At 39.7% G+C, this 20,454-nt stretch overlaps 1 protein-coding gene across 1 annotated transcript in view; it reads left to right on the top strand.

Annotated features, from left to right (window-relative positions):
• The window catches only part of LOC117161975 (neural cell adhesion molecule 2), a 298,151-nt gene that overhangs the window by 215,418 nt on the left and 62,279 nt on the right, over positions 1 to 20,454 (top strand). The window contains exons 2-3 of the mRNA XM_033343762.2: positions 770 to 902; positions 2,994 to 3,202. Of these exons, the coding sequence (XP_033199653.1) occupies positions 770 to 902; positions 2,994 to 3,202 (342 nt within the window). The remainder of the gene's footprint in view (positions 1 to 769; positions 903 to 2,993; positions 3,203 to 20,454) is intronic.

Below are 20,454 nucleotides of genomic sequence, written 5' to 3'. Positions count from 1 at the left end.
TACGTTCTCCGAGGACGATGCCTTCTGGATCGGTTTTCTGAATTTTGTATGTGGTCCGCGGCACTCGGCCGCATAAACATGCAGGTGTGCATTACGGATACGCTACGCGGATACGCTGCTTTTAAAGAAGGCGGCCCATAAATCTTAAGTTCGTTCCTTCATCCGAGCCGAGGGACTCGCAAAATATAAATCATCATTCCGGATTACGTGACTGACAAGTTTCCACCAGAAAGTTCTTAGCCTTTCAACGCGCTTCATACAATACTATCTCATTGACGTATATTAACATACAAAAAATCATGTATTTCTTACTCCAACATCTCTTAGTAACTTTAAGTAGAAACGTCTCTTCTTGTCATTTACAAAATGTTACATATACCATTTCATCGATGATACTGTGAAGGAAGCGTTAGTTTGCGTTGTCTTGAAAGTTAAGGAGCATTAAACCACGAGCCATTAGCTCACAAGGATAGTAGAAGATCTTAAGTTAGTTCAGATTTAGTATTGGTTCCTCGCCATAGGTTTCTTCGCTCAAGATACTCAACATTTTTCGAAATATACCTATTTAATACGTCATACCCGAATTTGTTATATTGTTCGTTATTTAAACTCTAAATTGAACATATTGAATAAATTTTCTACCACTGTCATCGTCTGATTTTTTTCTAAAAAATGGTTATTCGTCTTTCAGGCGAATTATGATAGATTTATCCAAATTAATGAGAAATCGGCATCGCCAGTAAAAGTTTCGTATTTTTCTCTGTTTCAGTTCCGATATCGCACATAGTGGCGCTTGTCGGTGATCCAACGTACCTTCCCTGCGACATATCAACCACTCACGAAGGGGATTCGGTGCACCTAGTGCTGTGGTACCGCGAGGACCTCGGTACATCCGTTTACAGGTAAGAAGCAAATCAATTTGTACACAGTCCTTTATGTGCACGATCAAATAGCCGTGGGTCGTTTCTCTATCTGACTACGACAGCCTGGTAAACCAGGTCGTCGACGAGGCGCAAGGTTAGTGTGGCCGATATCGAGCGAGGCAAGCAGCAGTCTGGTCGCGACAGAAAATTTATTCCACGTCGAACGAGTCGCGACGGTCATCCGGAGTTTCTCCTTCAATGATTCGCCTATGTGACTTCATTGATTATGTTTCAGAGTTAAAGCTTTCGCTCGTTTAACAGCATAACATATAAGCGACATGAAAACGATATATACGTGTTTGCATTTTGAACTTTCTTATACAATTAAACTGATGTTACGACCGTTCGCGGAGAGACGCGGTCGCGAGGAAAACGCGTCAGCGAGAGGCGTAAATTCTCGCTACGATTCGGTTAATCGACGCCGCGAAGTAGTCGTTCCCCTGTTTCGGTTAAGATAACAGAGGTGGTTGAATGAATATGACACAGTACAGTAAGTTATATGTCACCGTTCATTCTAACAACTTATAACGAAGACAGTTACGCTGGTGCGTATGTACGAGATGAGTGAGTGACTGATCTACGGGTGTGTATACCCGGTTGAAGGATGTTGACCGTTCGAAGGATGTAAAATCAGTACTGTCCGGAGACGATGCTGTGGCGAAGGACAGCTAAGGATGGATGTGTCTAGCGCACGGGGCCATCGGATTTGTTGGTAACGATTTTAGTTAAGAGAGTGAGGGAAATAGGCTTCGTCGTTAATTGGTTAAACGAAGGGTCTTAACCGCCCTCGAGAGAAAGTGGTTCGTGGGAGGAAAGTTGCATCATACGTGAGAAAAACTAACTTTCCCTTATCAAACTGTAGTAGACAATAGTCTTTAGAAATTCTTCGGAAACAGACGTTTGTTTGGTTTGAAGGACCTCTACTAGGAAATTCCTGAGATTTATGGAAGGTACTTGAGACTATTGAGGGTACGCAGTGAGTATCCGACGACATCTGGTTGCCATCTTGCCCGCGGTGTGTGGCCTGGGCTAGGTAGAGTGTTACGCGACGTAATAACTGATATTGTTATATTTAACGAGTTACAAGTTAGAATTAATCAATTCCCTTGCATAGAACTAGTACATTTCATAAATAAAATTTACATTATGCTCGAAATATCTATATGCGCCACAGTTTTTCTCAATAGTTCTTATTTTGTCAGCCATTAATTTTCTTTATTAAAAATTTTTACCTCTATCGAAAAGATAATAAATACATCCATACGATGCCGCTTCGTCATCGCAGTTAAATTCTATGTTCTGAATAGTACTAGAAAATTCATTATACGTGTTTAGAAACGAATGAGGGGCGCTCGCGTTATAGTTCATATTCATAAGTCCGTTTTTTATCGCGACTCAGTCTGTAGTCGTGCGCTGCTTTTCAAATACGTCCACCTTTTGTACGAAGGAGCTCGTCGTACTAACGCCAAAACTAATGGGAATCTTAAAACGCGCACGTCTGACGTTTACATTTAAAACTGTCTGATTCATTCGCGCTACCTCATGGTAGTTTAATTTATTCAGCGTGATACTCCGGGCATACGTCTATCCGCTTGTGACGTTAATTAAAATAATTATGATAAAACTTCGGCACCGTTTTCTACACTCGTCTTAAGTGCTCTGCAAACTCTTCATGCGAAATCTGGTATCTTGTGTCTCGCTTGAATAAACGGATCATTGTTGGAGGACCACTACCATTGTTAGATTACGTTCCTACTATATTATCACAAAGACGTAACGTCGTATCTAGTATCTTAATTTTGCACGAATAAATGATGTATAAATTTGAGGATTGATTCAAAGGATATGCGTGTAGACCGATATGTATAATACACGTGAAATACAGTTGCGTGTGCGGTAAAAATGTGCTTATGAAGTCTTTAAAAACGTAGAGCGATTTGATTGCTGAAGACTTCAATATGAGTCGTCGTATGGGAACAGCCGTTTCTTTTTTTTATAATAATTAATAAGTCACTGTTACTGTTTTCTCATTCAACCGTTTTTCTTTTAAATTGTCGTATGTTCATTTAGTGTCGATGCGAGGGATCGGGATTTTGGTATTGCCGAACGATGGTCGGACGACACTGTGTTTTCGAATCGAGCATATTTCATGCCGGACAAGAAACCGGCCGAACTCGGCGTGGACCACATAAGGGAAGAGGACGCTGGCATCTACAGGTGTCGCGTCGATTTCCAGATCGGCCAGACACGAAACTCCAAAGTCAATTTAACGGTGATAGGTAAGTACTTTCCACCCTTTCGCTTTATACTTTTTATCCTTGATGTTCGCCGTTAGGCTAAATTTATATCTGATGAGACAGATATCACTTTTGAGGATTAGAATTTCGTGGTGCAGTCAGAATTTCGTAGGATTATTCAAAGTCTAACAATGTATCAGAGTATAGTAGAACGAAGTTTATACGAACTTGTTGGGAAACATATAATTTATATAATTGTAGTTGATGTAATGAGGGTCCATTGATTCCTCTCACTACCTATTTTCGTCTATGTAATAGGACTTCACATTCGGATGAGTAGATTCATTCAACAGTTCGTTTAACCAAACCGTAACTAAAATTTCATGTAACTAAAATAAAAGAAGTTCATAAAAACGCGATTCTATTATATTGAAAACGCAGCTGTTGGAGATACGTAGAATAAAAAGTGGAAATACTATAGCGCCGTTAACAAGCACAAGACTCGTACAGCAAAACTAGATATGCGCTAATGAACGAAGCACACTAGTCGCCAATCATTCGCACTCACTCATTCGATACGTTCCATTCTCGTTCTGAATGGTCCTTTAAATTATAGGGAGAATTTAGACAACACTATCGTTCAACATTCGGGCTCCATACTCGGTCACAAAATCTATTTTTAATGACAGTATCGCTGTGCGTATGGAATGAAAAAAAGTCGATCGAAAGAGAAATACTCGTAAGTAAATAATAGAAATTAATTCGACAAACCGCGATACTGTTTCTGTAGAGAGATTTTCTTTTCATTCCATTAGAAAAATTGCAAAAAAGAGAGAAAAGGGGAAACAAGAGTGGCTAAAACACGGTCGATACGCAGCATCTGTTTATTCACGGGGACGTCATGTTGCGTGAATACCTGTAGCACGTGGAACGCGATCGAATATTCGCCAGCACATATTGTTGTCGAATGGCAAACAGAATTTCCTGTCGGTAGACAATAAAGAGATCTATCAGCTATCGTTCGAAATCGTGCTTCACGTTTGAAAATCCACGAACAATCGACACCCTACCGGATAAAGAACGTCTGTAGCGATGATACTGGCTTCGATAGAATATCGCTATTCTGTGCTTCCATAAATCCACGATGCCATTTTTCCCACTTGGCGTTCGTGAAACTCAAGATACGCGTAGTCTCGAGTTTCAGCGAGTTTTCTGCGCTTACAACCCTATCGTTCAGCTAAGTGTCAGGAAAGAAATAAACGAATGACGGTGGACGCTTTTGGCCACTAACCGAGCGTCTCCGTTAAGCGCACGCAACAACACAAAAAGAAAGATATATATTAAGATAAAACTATGCCAGCTGTCGTGGGACAATGGCGTGCCGCACCATGTAGTGGCATTCTCCGAGAGTTGCACGCGTTTTATCTGGCCGGCGCATCGCCGCGCTTCGAGCTTTTAACGTTCCTCGCTGTCGTAACGATCTATGCACCAGAAATTCGACAGGATCTTAGAGAATCACGTGACTTTTTGAAGCACGTGCTATTATTATGACGGTGGGAATGTAGTCCTTCGATGTTAAAATCGATCAAGAGATCAGAGTGATACACGATGAAAATTATTGACGATTTAGGAATCAGCTTAACAAGAATTTTAGTCAATTTATACGTTGTCACATGATCCAGCAATGATAGACATTTGGAAGGATATTTGTTAGATAATTTGATAATCAAAAACAAATCATTTACGAGAAATATATCTGAGTGTGTAAAATTCGTCTGCAAAAGAATTAGCTTTCCAGGAACTTCAGTTGAAATTTCGAAACTAAGAAAAACTAGAATCGATCAGATGAATTCTCGATAGTCTAACCAAACACAGCCCTATTCCACTTGTTCAAAACTACTGCCCATAGTTACTGGAAACGATTAAAATATATCCTTCTTTCTTCTTTAAATCCTTAATATTTCATGTGCACACAAAATATATGTTTGACCCAGTGATCAGATACGAGTTCACTTTGCTGGTCGGATCAAACGCTACGTCGTTCTACTTATCTAGATTCACTGCCGACAATTAGTCAAACCTACTATCAATTTTCTTTTTTAAATATCCAATATTCTATGTACACACGAAATGTATATGTTTGACCTGATACTATTCGATTCTATTAAACTAACCAAACATGCTCTTATTCTACTTATCCAGATCTATCGCTGACAGTTTCGCGAAACCGACTATCTTCCCTTTTTTCTTTCGAATCAGCGTTCTATGTACAACGTGTACACGCGATATACATGTCTGATCAGACACAATCTGATTCTACTAGTCAGACCAATTACCGGCGATGCAGCGAAACCGAACAAAGATTATCTCTCGCTATTCAAATCTCCCATTTTCCTCGTGCATATTGCACGGAACAATTCCACTAAAAACGATATTATTTTACTTGTGGCCTGGTTTGGGTATATTAACGACCATCCGTTTCCATCGAGGCGCATGATGTCCACGAGGATTGAAATCGGCCGATTAATGCTCGCGATACGCCGAACAAAGGAACGATAATATTTATCTGCTACCCGGGTAGGCCGATTCGGTCAGAATTTTACGAACGAACGGCGGTAAAAAAAAGACCGCGGGACGCGTTTAAATAAAACGCGATATCGCATAACGTTTTATTGCGCGAATGAAATCGTTAAAGTCGTAAATATCATAGTAGAAACGCGTGACTTGCCTTTTTCGCTCGTGAGCACAAGCACGATTCTTTATTCTCGTGATTTCATTAATCATTGGCGATCATTAGCACGAATATTTATAGAACGAAATAATCGGACACGTATCTATTTAGAAATTAAACATTTGTATTCTCGATACTTGTTGCATATCCATACATCGAAGTTCGCATAGAGGCAACCGCTCTAAATGATCGAACGTGGTGAGTGTTTATAAACCGCGATCCTCCGAATTCGACAACGCGGTTAGGTTATGCTCCAAGTTATTATTTCTCATGGCTACGAATATCGAGGATGTGAAATGTAATCTACGATTCCATTTATACCGTTATAAATTGGTTTGATCCTTTATTCAACCTCTTTGACCCGACAAAATGGCGATAAATGTATTTATTTCTTGAATGAAAAATATGCGAGGCAAACGCGATAGATAAGGATATTCGCAGTGGAATTATGTCTCAAATAAAATTGAAACTTTTCAGTTAGAAATAACTATAATTCGACGATAAATGTTTACGCAAATCCATATTTCTTCAGACCCTGACGAAGAAATGATTACTTGAACGAAACACATAATAATGGACAAGAGAAAGTTCGTTTTGCTGTACTTTAAAAAGAACTTTGAAAAATAATAGAAAATGAAATTATGTTTGACAAGAACCACGAATAAATATATACCCTGAAATAAATGACTATTACCCACACGATAAAAAATATATAATACAAAAGTTGCCAATACTCATGGATCACACATATAACATTCTTTACAAATTTAAATTCTTCATAAATGGATCCGCGGTTTAATCGTACATTCTCCGTCGCAAAAATAGAGGATGATTGCACTATTGAATCTGAACTCTGAATCGCCAGAGTGTAAAAAAATCTAGAAAATAGATCGTGCCATGAAACCTCCGTTAAAACACGTAGAAATATATTGAGAAGGTAGAATGGTTCGGACAGCTTCGAAGTATCGATCACTGGTCCGGCTAGTGATCTTTGGCACGGATATGAAGTCTCGTCGACTTTAACGAGGAACTTCTCCGTTGATTTCGATTTTCTTTCTCCAACCGGGGAAGAGATGCACGTCGACACGAATATGGTTTCCGGAGATCTTCGTTTCCAAGAGACGCGTCACATCGTCTGACTACCATCAGAGCACTCGTTCTCCGATTTTTGCTTTGACTTTCATTTCCTGAGTCGCAGCCGGATACGAAGGAATCGAAGTCGGTGCAGAAACACGAACAGACCGATATACAGTCTGTATGCGATGTAATTTACGTTCCTTTGGCACGTTTCTCTGGTTACGGGTGCTCAAGCACACGATACTGTTACGAATCGTTAGTTGCGTAAGTCGCTTTGAAGCCGTGCCGATTTCGATGTTGTTACCGTTAAAGACTTAGCGAATACAGGACTGAGATTACGTAATTGGCTATCGACAAACGGAGGAACGTTAAACTCAATGGTTTGGTCGAGGATAGTTACTCATTACGACGAATAGTCAGAGTAAGATGTGTACAGAAACTTGCGCTGATTAATCGGGTTACGTAAAGTAGAGCTGTTTGAAAAGTTAAACGTTTGCAAGAACAATATTAATTTTACTTATATACAGAATTTACGGTGGCTACAAAAAGTATTTACGTATATCCTTCGTTCCCAATGAAGCGCTTCTTTTTATGTGTATCTCGTTTGAATAATATCCAATTTTTGTAAGATTAATTAATTAATGTAAAATATCATTTATTTTAACAGAGGCGAGACGACATTTAAAAAGAGTGAAATTCTTAAATAAACAAGCTATTATGTCCAAAAAATGGACAATCGAAACGACTCGTTACTTGTCCTCGTCAGCTATCAAACTAGTTTATTGGTTCATGGAAAAAGAGAAACACAGGTGCAGTAACCAATATATTTAAAAAAGAGCTAGAAAGTAATGGAGTTTCCTTTACAGCATAATAAACCTCATACATGACATGATATAAATCATTACAGGAAGACGTAAACCAGTCCCGGAACAAATCGACGTTATTCCCAAGCGTCTCACATTGTCTCGAGACATCCTTCCTACTTTATGTCTAGGGATACGTGTGTCCCTGCAACTAGCCTATGGTAGCACAGCCCGAGAGAATTCTTCGTACAATTGGGGAACGAAAGGGTTGTCCCTAAGAGTTTCACGGTCGTTGCAAACTCAGCTTGGTTATCTATGTCTATTGCTCGGCTCGTTTCCGGCTGAACGTCACCGCTCTATTCCACTTGACGTTTCTACACGCCGACGTGTCATTACCGAACGAACAAGAGGAAATGACAACGTCCGGAGAAACCGCGACGCGTTCCACGGACACACTGGTAATAAAAGCGCCCGGCTGAGGTGAACATGAATAAAAAGGTATGAAAAGGAGCGGCTGTTAAAGGGAAATGGCCGAGGAAAACCACTATCAAGTGGAACGTACGGGAGAGAGGGAAAAGAAAAACAGCTGCAATGGACAAATAGGTCAAGAAAAGAATCAGAAGGAAGACTGTATGGAGGACCAATGAAAAATGAGTAGACGGTAGAAGGCAGGAGGATGGGGAAGATGTCGGAGAGCAGAGAACAAATAGGGCAAAACAATTGCCAAGAAAGAAGAACGAGGGGTTGGCGGAGAGAAGGTTGAGCGAGACAGAACGAAGAGGAGGCGCGGGAGTGGGCGTGTTATAATGAAACGCCGTGGCGTGGTGAGGAGAAAAAAAAATCCAATTAACAATCCCGTTCAAGAGTTATGGAGATGCTGCCCCGCCGAGAAATGTTAGAACATTCGTTGCACGTTACCGTTTTCCCCTTACTCCCTGTGTCCCGTGGAATTTTTCCCGCGGGATAATTAGCTTCTCCCCTACCAGCCATTTCGCACGATCATCCCATCTGACCTGACCCACCTCTTCGGTGCACCCTCTTACTCACCGAGAGTGTTGCTAGTCACTGGTGTTGGTAAACCGTTTCCAGATGAACGCCAATTAACGTACATTCCTCCTTTTCTCACTGCAAAGGAAATTACAAGGCTCGTATCGGTCTCCCTCGTCTTTCTTCCGCTATTTGCCGAACGGACCTCCGCGTCACGAGCAACTCGCCGTTTCCACTGCACGTATGCCGGACACCGGATGCCGCAATACCGCTGTGTTTCCGTTCTGAGCTCCGGAATTTTTCGGAAAGACGCCCTTCGACCAGCGCAAGGGTCAACGAGGCATGGTTCGTGCAATTTCCTTCCTTCGAACGTTCCTTCGAGCGGGAACATCCAGTCATGGGAGTAACTGACGACAATTAAATTAAGAATTGAAAATTCCAATAATGGCGTTGACAGGCGGGTTTCGGGTGTATAAATATTCGTGTTTGACAAGAATATAAAAAGGTAAAAAGCAAGAGATACGGTTGTCTGGATGATATACGTAGCGAACGAGGTTTCGGTTTTTCTACAAGCAGGTAGGTAGGGCTGGATTTCTCGTGGGACCACAAAATTTTTCATTGAGTCTGCGCGAACTATAAAATTTACCTTGCAGCTGGCGATACGTGTTACGTTTTACGCAAACAAGTTGAAACATTCTCGGAGTTGAAAACTGGATAATTTGATCGTGTGACACACCAAAGAATCCTTCGAACCTCGATTGCAGAATTCAACGAACAGTATAGGATATTGCTATTCTCTTAAAATGAAAAACTAAAGGCATTTCTACAAACATAGAGAATCTTCTGAACTTCAAATTAAAATCTTATGTAGAAGTTTCCACTAATAACTAGAATACTAGATATACTAAATATTATTACCACTCAAAATACTAAATATGGAACAACAGAATAATTGAAACGCAATGGCTGCCAAAGTTTCGTCCGTGAGACGAATATTCGCATAGTGGCCGGAGCGTTGGTAGTTGTAAATTAATTACGCGATGATGCTAAATTAATTTTCACAAGATTCCGATCGTTGTTTCTGACCTTTGTCACGGGTTTAAACCCAGAGAAAGAGGTCCCCTTTGTGCGCCTTTGGGAATACAAGTTGCTCGAACACACTTCTCCGAGACTCCTTCTGTGTGTGCGGCAGCTTGCTGTTCTGTGTAGTGCCGCATAGCTCGCCGTCTCTTTGTGATACGACGTTTGTTCAAGTTCAAACGGTGCTAGACGAAAGCGAACACGTCTGTGCTCGCTTGGTCTCTTGAAACTGTAGTTAGACACAGTGCAAACCAAGCGTCTACGTCGGAAGAACATACAAGAAGGCGATGGCTTTCGCGTTCGCGTCGAGTGTATACGCGCGAGAGATTTAAATCGTCGCGATTCCTTCGACTCTTTGGGTTGACTTTGGTCCGATCGTTTGTACGACGAGAACAAAGATGCTGGGCACAGTGTACAAGGGAAGACAAGGGAGAAGACAGAGGAGGAGTGCAGACTTGGGTCGCATTCCGGTCCGATACACCAGGCTGTGTATCAAACGAAGAGGAAGAAGGTAGAGGAGGAAAGAACCGTCAGCGGCAAAGAAGCTTTTTATGAACGCAGCCGACAATTTTTAAACGAGAGAGAGGAAGTACATAAGGTGCTTCGGTAAGATCCGGCTTCACGGAGCATGAATTTTTATTAAACTTTAAACTTTCATAGTTTCTACCTATGCATATGGGGTAGACAAGACGCAAAGGAATGGGGAGATACTGGAAACCGTTTAAACGTACCAATGAATGACGCGGAATGAAGGAACGACACGGAATTAACGTTAGACATGCCGCTTTTCCTCGCCAAGTTTCTCTTGGAACTTTATCCCTCTGTTTGATAATATATGGTTGACAGTCGTGCGTCGTTGATAAACGTTTATACGTTCACAGGAAATTTAACGCTATACGGATCTCTGATTATCGGAGAATTGTTAAAAGTCTGCTGCTTTGATTACAATTGACTTTTATTCAAGTAGAAACATATCTATATGACTATTGTCTTCGTTGTATCACTACAATTATAATCATTTATGTAGGTGCAGGATTCTATTTACAACATTGCGTATTACAGGTTAATGGTCCTAGTATTAAGAGCTCAGAAAACGTAGAAGAGTGTAAAATGTACTGGTTATAACACGCAGTAGGTAAAACAAATTTCTATGAAAATCCCATTTTTTACTTACGTTCTATAATCATATGAATGTGCGTAAATATTCCTAGTCTACTTACTCTACTATGACCAATCTGTAACTTTTCATCTCATTAACCTGTCGGCAAATACGAACTAACAGTTTGCGCAAATACGAACTCCACTTACTCTTGCGTTTTAAAATTCTGCTTCGCGAGAATAGAAACGATTCGCGGAACCCACAGGTTCAGAGAAATATGAGCGAATCCGAACACGTGCTCTCATCATGAAGTATCAAAATTGTATTCAGCGGCGTGGCTCCATCGAGGTTGGCAAAAAGATCCCCAGGTTCTTTTATCAAAGAAAACGCTGTGCCGAGCCTTCTCTATCGAGCATGGATTATTTCCTTGCGAACAGAAGAGGGAGAGAAGGGTCGTCCAGGAAATACGAATGCGTTTCACGAATTTTTCATCGGTCACGCGAACCGAATACCGACGACCGTTCACGCTGTGATTTCTACTGGGAATATCCACGGGCCAACGGATATCATTCTGATAGTCATTTCGTCGTCGATGTAACCACGATCGAACCACGCAGCTCGAAAACTCGCGATCTCTCCTGGTCAATTGAAGCAGAGGAAACCTGTACAAACTCGACTATCGAGATGTAAAACCATATATCGTACTAATAATTAGGAAAAACACAGCTACGGCTACTTGTCAGTTACTTTTCGTTGTATCGAAATAGTTTTCAATAGAAATTTATTACAAAATACATTAGTATTATTATAAAATAATAGAAAAGGCTAGAGCGAACGAATCCAAAAGAAATAGTAACGAAAATTACTTTTGAGTGTATCGTCACTGGAAATATGATGTACGTCGCTCGAAAATATTTTATTGTTCATCCGAATGTTACGTTTGAACCTCAAGATCCTATTTTTATGTTATTTCTTTTATATTCATTACGAAGGCATTTAAACAAAATATAATTTCTTTTATACAATTTGCTTCATAAACTAAAAAATTATAGACAATCTTAGGTACACGGTTTTGTACGGATTTTCCATACTCTTAGAAAAGATTAGTCCTGCAAATTGATAGACTCGCAGTGTATTCGGCGTTACACGTGAAACGGAGGGCGGCGCTTCCGTTGCAGGGTAATTCGACGCGATCTGTTTCCACCGACGAGTCCGCAATAAAGCTCGACGTCGCGAGAAAACGTAAAAGTCGAGGCTCACAGAACCGAAGAAATGTCAGCGAAGGAGGAACGAAGAAGAAGGAGAAGAAGAAAAGAAAGAAGGAAAAAATCGTTGCCACTGCACGAGCACGAACGTTCTTTAAAGACGATCGGATCTTTCTTTAATAGATTTCCGAGTTCCCGCGGTGAATTAAAGTTATTTCTTCCAAGTTCCTACGCCAGTCGAGAACAAAAAAGGCGGACGCGACGTGCCGCCTGGGAATTCTATAAAACCAAAGCTACCCGTGGAAGTTAAAACTTCGCTACAAGACGTCATTTGTCGCTTCGAATTGTCACTTCCGTTCGATAGCGACGAAAGAAACCCTCGCCAAGAGAAAAGATAAAAATAGCTGAAGATCCTTAACCGAGCTTTTTGCTCGTTATTGCAATCCCGATATCTCCTGCCTGAAATTCTTTGCTCGGCATATCGATGCTGTAACTTGGACGAAATATTTTGAATTTTCTTGTAATTCTAGAAAAATTTCATTGCTTCTAGTGCAATCAGAAAGGTTCTATTCTTGATCTTCTAAAGCCGACCTATATCGACGTACTCGCTTTTCTCGGAGAGCTGACCAAGAAGAGAAAGGAAAATAGATTACCAACAAGGAAGATCGAAGAAAAACAGACGAGAAACGAGTGGAACAAATTGTAAGAAGATTGTATCGCCAAACGAGATTATACGGAAAGAAAAAGGTACACAAATCGATCTCTATCTCTGGCAAACTGTCTTCATTATAATACGTCAATTCTACGATTGAAATCTAATAAATTGATTCGCCTGTGCGAGACAGAGAACCGCCCGTTATCCATCTCGTCTCGCAATACAGTGAGACGGAAAAAAGGACGAAGAGAAAGAGTTTCGCCTTACGTCAAAGTTGCTGACTTGGCGAGCGGATGGCCAGCCTTTTGGGCGTTTCTTTGCCTTTAGAAACTCGCTAGAATTCAATATCGCTTTGGCTAGCCGGGACTTTCGACGCGAGCATAGGTACACACCACGGTTAACGATACCGTCGACCGAGAAAGTAGAACAAGAACGGGGTCAAAGGAAGAGGAAGAGGGACGAAAGAGAGAAAGAAGTATCGTCCCTTTGAGGGAAAGTCGGTCGTTCGCTTTGAATACGATAAAAGATGAAACGTATTTAGATCGACGCTGCTTAAGTCATTAAGGATCGAGCAAGGAAATAATGCGCTAGAGCTGCGTAAACATCATTAGTAAACACAAAAAATAACGGTATATCGTAACACTGTAATTTAAGTGGAAAGGGAAATGGTAACAGGAGAAATATGGAGCAAATTCTTGAAATTCCTTTCTATAGTCGCAGTGTGAAGAGATTCGATAGGATCTAATAATCTAAATTTATCATAAAGAAAGTATAAACGGAACGTTGTATTAACGCAACATTGATCCGCAATCTGTTAAATCTATGTGAGGAAACAGTATTTAAGTTTCGCGGGATTTCCCACGATCAGAGCTAGCTCGTGGCTTTTCAATGGCGAATTATCCGCGACACAAACGAGAATGGAAAAATTCGAAAGGAAAATAGTGAGAAGAGTTGTTCAGAGACGCGCGTTTATACACAGAGAGTCACCATTTATCTTTTCGAATGGAATCTGTCCCTGTTAGGAGGAAACGAAAACACTGGCTGGCTCGGTTTTTCGGAACCCGGTGACTCGCTGCATTTACTCGTGAAATTGGACGGAATCTTCCGGAGTATTATTACCAACCGTACGATAAGTTAAAAACGATCCATCACGAACGCGACCTATATCTATCTAACGTAAGAATTTCAGACGTATAATGGTATAATGGAATTTGTTAAGCAGACACACTCAGGATATATGCAGTGGCATGCGTTAGTAATTTCGCTATGGAACAGAAAACAGTCGACGATCTATTTGAAATCATAGAGATATAAAGATAGAGTAAGCGGGCCATATATTGCCGTGTAAGTGGATGCGATATGAGAATAGAAAGCGAGCGTTGCATGGAGGCCTCTTTCGTCCTTGTCAAATCAAATATGCATATTGACGCCGCTTGTTAATCAATCTTACATTTATATATTTACCGTATGAAACTGCATGAGTTATTAGACAAGAAGACACGGTGCCTTTATGCAGCGTACACTTTCTATTTTTATCTCTTCTCTTTCTCTTTCCATCTCACTTTTTAACTCGCTCACGCACTCTATCTTTATATCTCTGTGTTTAAAATTGACTTCTAGAATTGGTGTGTTTACGTTACGCCGAATAAATTAGTCTGATAATTGACAATGACAAAGCCTAAACAATAACGATAACTTAAGTCATGTACGATACCAGTGAGATTATTAACCGAACAAGTGTCCTTACAATAGCACACGTACAAACACAAGAAAAACTCTGTGTATTAGCACTGAGAGTGAAAAGCAATTGAACGTTTGAAGATGCGGACGAGTTGAAAGTGTTCTATCGACGTTGCTCTGCCGTGGTCAGCCGAAAAACAAAAGCTTCTTTCCGTTCGCTCGAACAATTCGACGAGGAAGAGAAAGTTTATCCCCTGGAACTTTCGAGATAAATGTTCCTAGGTATATTTAGCAGTTTTATCGTATTTTATTAAAATCGCCGTACTAATAATATTATTAGTAAAACTTGACAAGTCACAAGTCGCAAATATTTGGTATCTATAAATTCTCTTGCATCGTAGCAACAAAACCAATGATAAAACAAATGAAATTTTGGGAGTAAATTTTCCAAACAACAAATTATCTGATTATCCTAATCGAAGTAAAGTTGTAAAATTATGAGAAACTTGCAACTCGCATCTTGTCAGATCGCTGATATTACTAATTGGTAAATTATCGTGCAGGAGATCTCAAATCTTGAAATAATCCACAAAGGTTTCTCTTTCTCCGTGGTTCCACTCAAACCTCATAGTTCGATCGAATGGAAAGGTCCTGCGCGTCATCGTTGTCGAGAAATATCCCCAGGCGTAGAAGAACGAACGAACCGGCCAGTGAGAAACAAAAATAGCCCGCTTTTACCAGCGACTTGAAATACCCAACGGGATTTCCTATCGAACTGTTGATTTCCAACGAAAATGTAAATTTCCTGCAATATTAACCGCACCGGACCGAACCGTAATTCGTTGAATTCCGTCAGTCGGAAGCCCCGACCAGTTCCATATTTCTATCGGGAATACTTCGAACATTGTAACATCCATCGTACGATATACGCGACGTTGTTTTCGTTACCTCGGTTCTTCGTCTCGTCGAAGCTCGAACATCGAGTTAGAAACAACAAAACATTGTGTAAATCCATTGAAACGATCCACCAGTCACTATCGAGGAGATCCGCGTTATTGGACGTTCTAAATAAACCCTAGCAATTGACCGGAAACGAAAGAGACCGGTCGAACGTGCCCGATCTTCACGGCGAACTTGATTACTCGTACTCAGCTGGCGTTGTTCAATCAGCAGCCAAGATGCTACACTCTTCCCCCGTTTCCTCTTTTCGCTAGTTGAATTTTATCTTGTGGAGGTAAATTGATGATCCATCCTAAGCGAGAATGTTGCAGAGTAACAGGTACACGTACCTACTTTGGGCAAGATAGTCAAAAGTAAGCGAATTTTGCAAGCTGTCGAGGGCGAAAAATTAAAAAGTTTTATAGTATCGTTCGACATGTGCTGTGAAATGAGAGACGATAATAGTCGTTTATAATTTCTTATAGTTTCTCTTCCATTGTTAAGATAAAGGAATTTTTATTCCTTACGACGATGAATTTTGTTATTATTTCCAATAACGTTAGATAACCAAGAGGGTTTTAGCGTTACTTTTATGATAGAAACGAATGATACAGAAATATACAAGAACATAATTTTGGTAAAGAAAATTATATTTTTCTGTGTATTTCTACGTCGTTCTTTTCCATTCATAAAGAAATCGAGAAAACTTCTTTGCGATTAATTATTTAATAGCTAAGAGTTCCTTGTCACGCAATAAAAATTCAATCCTAACTTAGTCATTTAAATGCTATTGTTATAAACGTCTTAGATTGCGTTCAAAGGAACATTCGAGTCTCGAGTGTACCGCGCTCGAATCGTCGGGCGGAATTAAAGGAGATTAGAATCCCCATAGGAGTCTGTTTTTCGAGAGAACAGTAACGCTTAAGATGTCCAAACGAGCTGTTCCCATTTCCCTAATCTCATTAATAAACACCAGTGAGATTCGAACAGAGAATGAACACACGAGCTCTCTTAGATCGCAATAAAAATTAGCCAGAACATTAAAGAGAAAGCGAAATAACGGCAATAAAGCGGATTAAACGATTTAAAGTGACTTCTTCTCCGCTTCTGGTCACGACAATTACTCGAACAAATACGGTTCTATCTTGTTCCCTGTAAATCTGCAGCTTTCGTTGTTAATCTGACAGCATCCTGAAAGAGTTTCTTCAGTCACATTTAACGACCAGCTTGCCTTCGCTTTGTCGGTATCTTGATAAATGCGGCGTAGATTCTTGGAAAAAGTACCTCAAAGTCCGACGATTCTTGCTTTCGTGGCTCTTTGACGATCCTGGCGAAACGTGCATAAAAACGTTGCCTCTATCTTTCTCTTCCAAAAGCGCGACGAGTTTTTAAAGATGATTTCTTTTGGGAATACGCATGAAATCTTCTTTTGTAAAATTACTACTTAGTTACCATTTAAAATATCGTTTGTAAAATTGTTACGACTTCAAACACCGAGTCGCCTTTGTACCGTATCAGAAACGTGACTAAAATGCTTTTAGTCAGCCTGATTTAAAGCAGCTTTTGACTGAAAGTATACTTTGTATGCGATAGCTGAAGGTATATTCACTTTTGTGCGGGGTTTTAATTCAGATTAAAGTTCGATCGAATTTCATTGAATTAGTCGTTGGATGTTTGGCGCAATTAACAAAGCTAGAGTTATTGGATAGAAGCTGCTCCATACGTATCATAATCCGCGCGATAAAACATCCAACTCGGTTCCATTCGAAAGTTTCTTCGGTGAAATTCACCCCCAGCCGTCGAAGTTCTCGGCCTTAAAGCTGAATTGTTCTCCCGAAAGGTAATTGATCTGGATTTCCCCGCAGAACTTTTAATAGTATTTTACCGAAAGAAATACACGCTCGGAGACCATCTTTTATGAGTGATGCAACTGGATCTTGCACGAATATTTTGTCGATCAACTGCTGAATCTTCGTCTGCACGAAATAAATATACGAAAGTTATCAGTTAGCAATATTTTTTTCCAGCATTCTATATTGTTAGGTCTTACCACTTCCCGTTCCTTTTGTTCGATAAACTTTTTTAACTTTTCCAATTTTCATGCTTTTTTCGTGCCTCCTTTACCCGTCCGTTCTCTTTTTAGCTTTCCCCAATTTTTACCTTGGTTATTTTATTGTTTTTCTCTCGTCGCTTTTATCTGTCAGCTTTTTCTAGCTTTTCTCCACTTCTATTCTGGTTCTGTGCTACGCTTTCTGTTCACTCGACGAGCTTTTTTTAAATTTTTCTGAATTTTACTTCAATCCTTTTTAACCTATTTTGCTATTTTTTAACTTTCCCTAATTTTTATGCTTTATCCGCCTTTTTTCTTTCTTTTTTCTAACCGTCAACTTCTCTTGGTATTTCTCGATTGTTTAGAATTCTCTTCTAAACACATTTTTCGTACTTTTTACATATCCAACTTTTCTACCCATTTCTTTATAACCCTCTTTTCCGACTCTATTTTTAGTGGTCGTCAGTCCTTTTTAAAATCTTACCCATTTTTTACACACCTTTCTCCATCGCATACATACATTCTTTTTCAGTACAGTTTTTACCTACAAATCTTTTTAATTTGTTTTTCAGACTGTCTCGTCCCTCTTTGGAAATAATACCTGATTTTCTCTCTTTTTTACAGAGATTCAAGGAAATTTAATTACAAGAATTTTTGACAATTTAAGCGTAACATACAGTCGAGAAGAACATCTTGATTCCTTTCTTCTATGAAAAGCTAGCCTATTAAAGCACTCCAAGGTTTAAGATCAATATCGACAAGGTCCAATTTCTAATTATTATTTATTAAGAATGCTACTAAATTTTTATTTCGCGGCGGTCGTCTTTGGGAACAAGAAATTAATTGGAATTTTAGGAAAAATCTGAAGGAAAATTTCCTAACGATCTGCGATCCAAACCATTTTGCTTATTATTTATATTTCTCCCTCGCCGTCTCGTGTTTTTACTCAAGATATTTTCAATCTCTTAAGCACCTCTACTAAATTAGTTTCATCGCGAATAACACTTGCCAGGATAAAGCGTTCTCTTGTAAATTGACTTTTTAAAAGTCAATTCATTAACTTTTATTCCTACGTCTACTTCTTTTCCCATTTCATCATATTTACTAAACACAGTTACTAAACGTAATCTTTTCCTACTGAAATAAATTTGAGATACAATTTTCAATTATTAAAGGTTCATCTTCCAAAGACAAAAGGACTGCCTTATAAATATCTTGCAAATGACAACAATCCTAAAATATAAGTACTAAATACAAGTATCAGATGGAATTCTTCTTATTACTACTGAAACGAATGTACAGAATTTTTAATTATTTAATTCCCACCTCCTTAACGAAATATGTCAGGAAACATTTTGCCGACAACAACTGCTGTTTCCATACGTAACGCCATGCATCCCATTATGGAAACCAAACTGAACACCTACTTTGCAACCTTTCCCTCGAGTAAACAGCAGCCGAACGAAATTCAGAGAGAAAGCAGCATTTTAACCAAACATCAACGACCGTGCGTGTGTGTCCGCGCATTTTAACCATCGGTTCTGTACCGGTGGCAATTGAGTCAACTCAAAGACACGAATGAACGAACGAACGCAATCAAGTTTTTGCATGCAGCGAGGTTGTTCGCGCGACGTTATTTGCCGAACAATCGTGTCGTCGCAAAATGTGGAACGTGTACAAGATGGATGCAGTTAATTACGTCGGTTTTAGCGCGGGACAATTTGTTCCGCGGAAGCGGAATGCAATAACTGAAACGTTTCCGGCCGTCTTATCGTGGCCGGGGCTGGAATTTTGACCGTCAGGCCGTCCGAGTTCTTGCGTGCTCCGCGAAACGTTACCAGTCGTAATTATAAGACGTACTCCTTCGTCGTGCCATACTGCCACGCGTGAAATCCGCTTAAAGAATGAAGACAGAAATGACAAAAACGAAGAAAGAAAACTGGAAGAGCACGGAAAGAAGCTGTTTATTCAGCCGCGCGTTTATTCAACTCTTTGTTCCGCGCGTAGCATGCGAACAATGGCCCGTGTCAACGTTCCATCATGTAAACAGGGAAATAATGACGTTCACATGGAAGGAAAGAATGGAGGATATAGAGAAGAGAAATGAGTGGAGTCGTCGTAAGTAATAGCAATACATAATTAATAACAACACATAATTAAACAGTCGTCGTCGTCGTTGTCGTCGTTTACGATATAGTTGAAGAAATTCGAAAAGGTACTCCGGTTTGTTATTGTTCGTTGTATGAAGAATCTCTTTAATCGCTGCTTAATGCTAGGATTGGCAAGTTTATGAATATCTCGTTTCAAGATTATTGGGAAAACGTTAGTGTGTTTGTGAAACTTGATACTGAATTGTATCGGAAGATGGCTGATTTATATTTCGACTGTTAATAGGAAGTGAATATGTCACACAGTAATTCCTAGATATAAGGTAGCTGGTGAAAATAAGCCAGAGAAACAGAATCCTCTGTAATCCACAAAAAGAACAATAAAGATACTAACCATCTACTGAATTCTTTTGCAATTAAGAGATAAGGGACGAGTTTTAGGAAACTTACTATATAAAGACAAAATGTACAATGGTATTATAAATTGATTACTTTTTACAGGCTTGTTCTCGGATTATTTTATTGTAAATCCATAATTATAATTACAGCAGAATTTATAGAAATTTTTCAATAGATGCAACAAGTATATCTTTTAATGTTCTAGTGTGTTACTAGCCTAATTCTAGTGTTTATATTTAATAATCGTAAAAAGGGACGACAAATTAAAAAATCAGCAACTAAAAATCAACAAGATAAATATCAGGCCGATGCTTGAGTAAGGTAATCGCAACGTTACCAAGCAAGTGCCTGGCGCTTGATGAATGTTAACTTTACTGATCGATATCCCAAATGGGATTAAATCCACCATCAAATAAGTCTTAGCAGGTTACAGGATCCATCAGAACGCCCTGGGATTTCGTGGTAAGGCAATAATGCCATG

Source organism: Bombus vancouverensis, chromosome 14 (assembly GCF_051014615.1).
Source record: "Bombus vancouverensis nearcticus chromosome 14, iyBomVanc1_principal, whole genome shotgun sequence".
Classification (NCBI taxonomy): domain Eukaryota; kingdom Metazoa; phylum Arthropoda; class Insecta; order Hymenoptera; family Apidae; genus Bombus; species Bombus vancouverensis.
The sequence above is the reverse complement of the archived record's forward strand: the minus strand, read 5'-3'. Positions and strand labels throughout refer to the sequence as shown.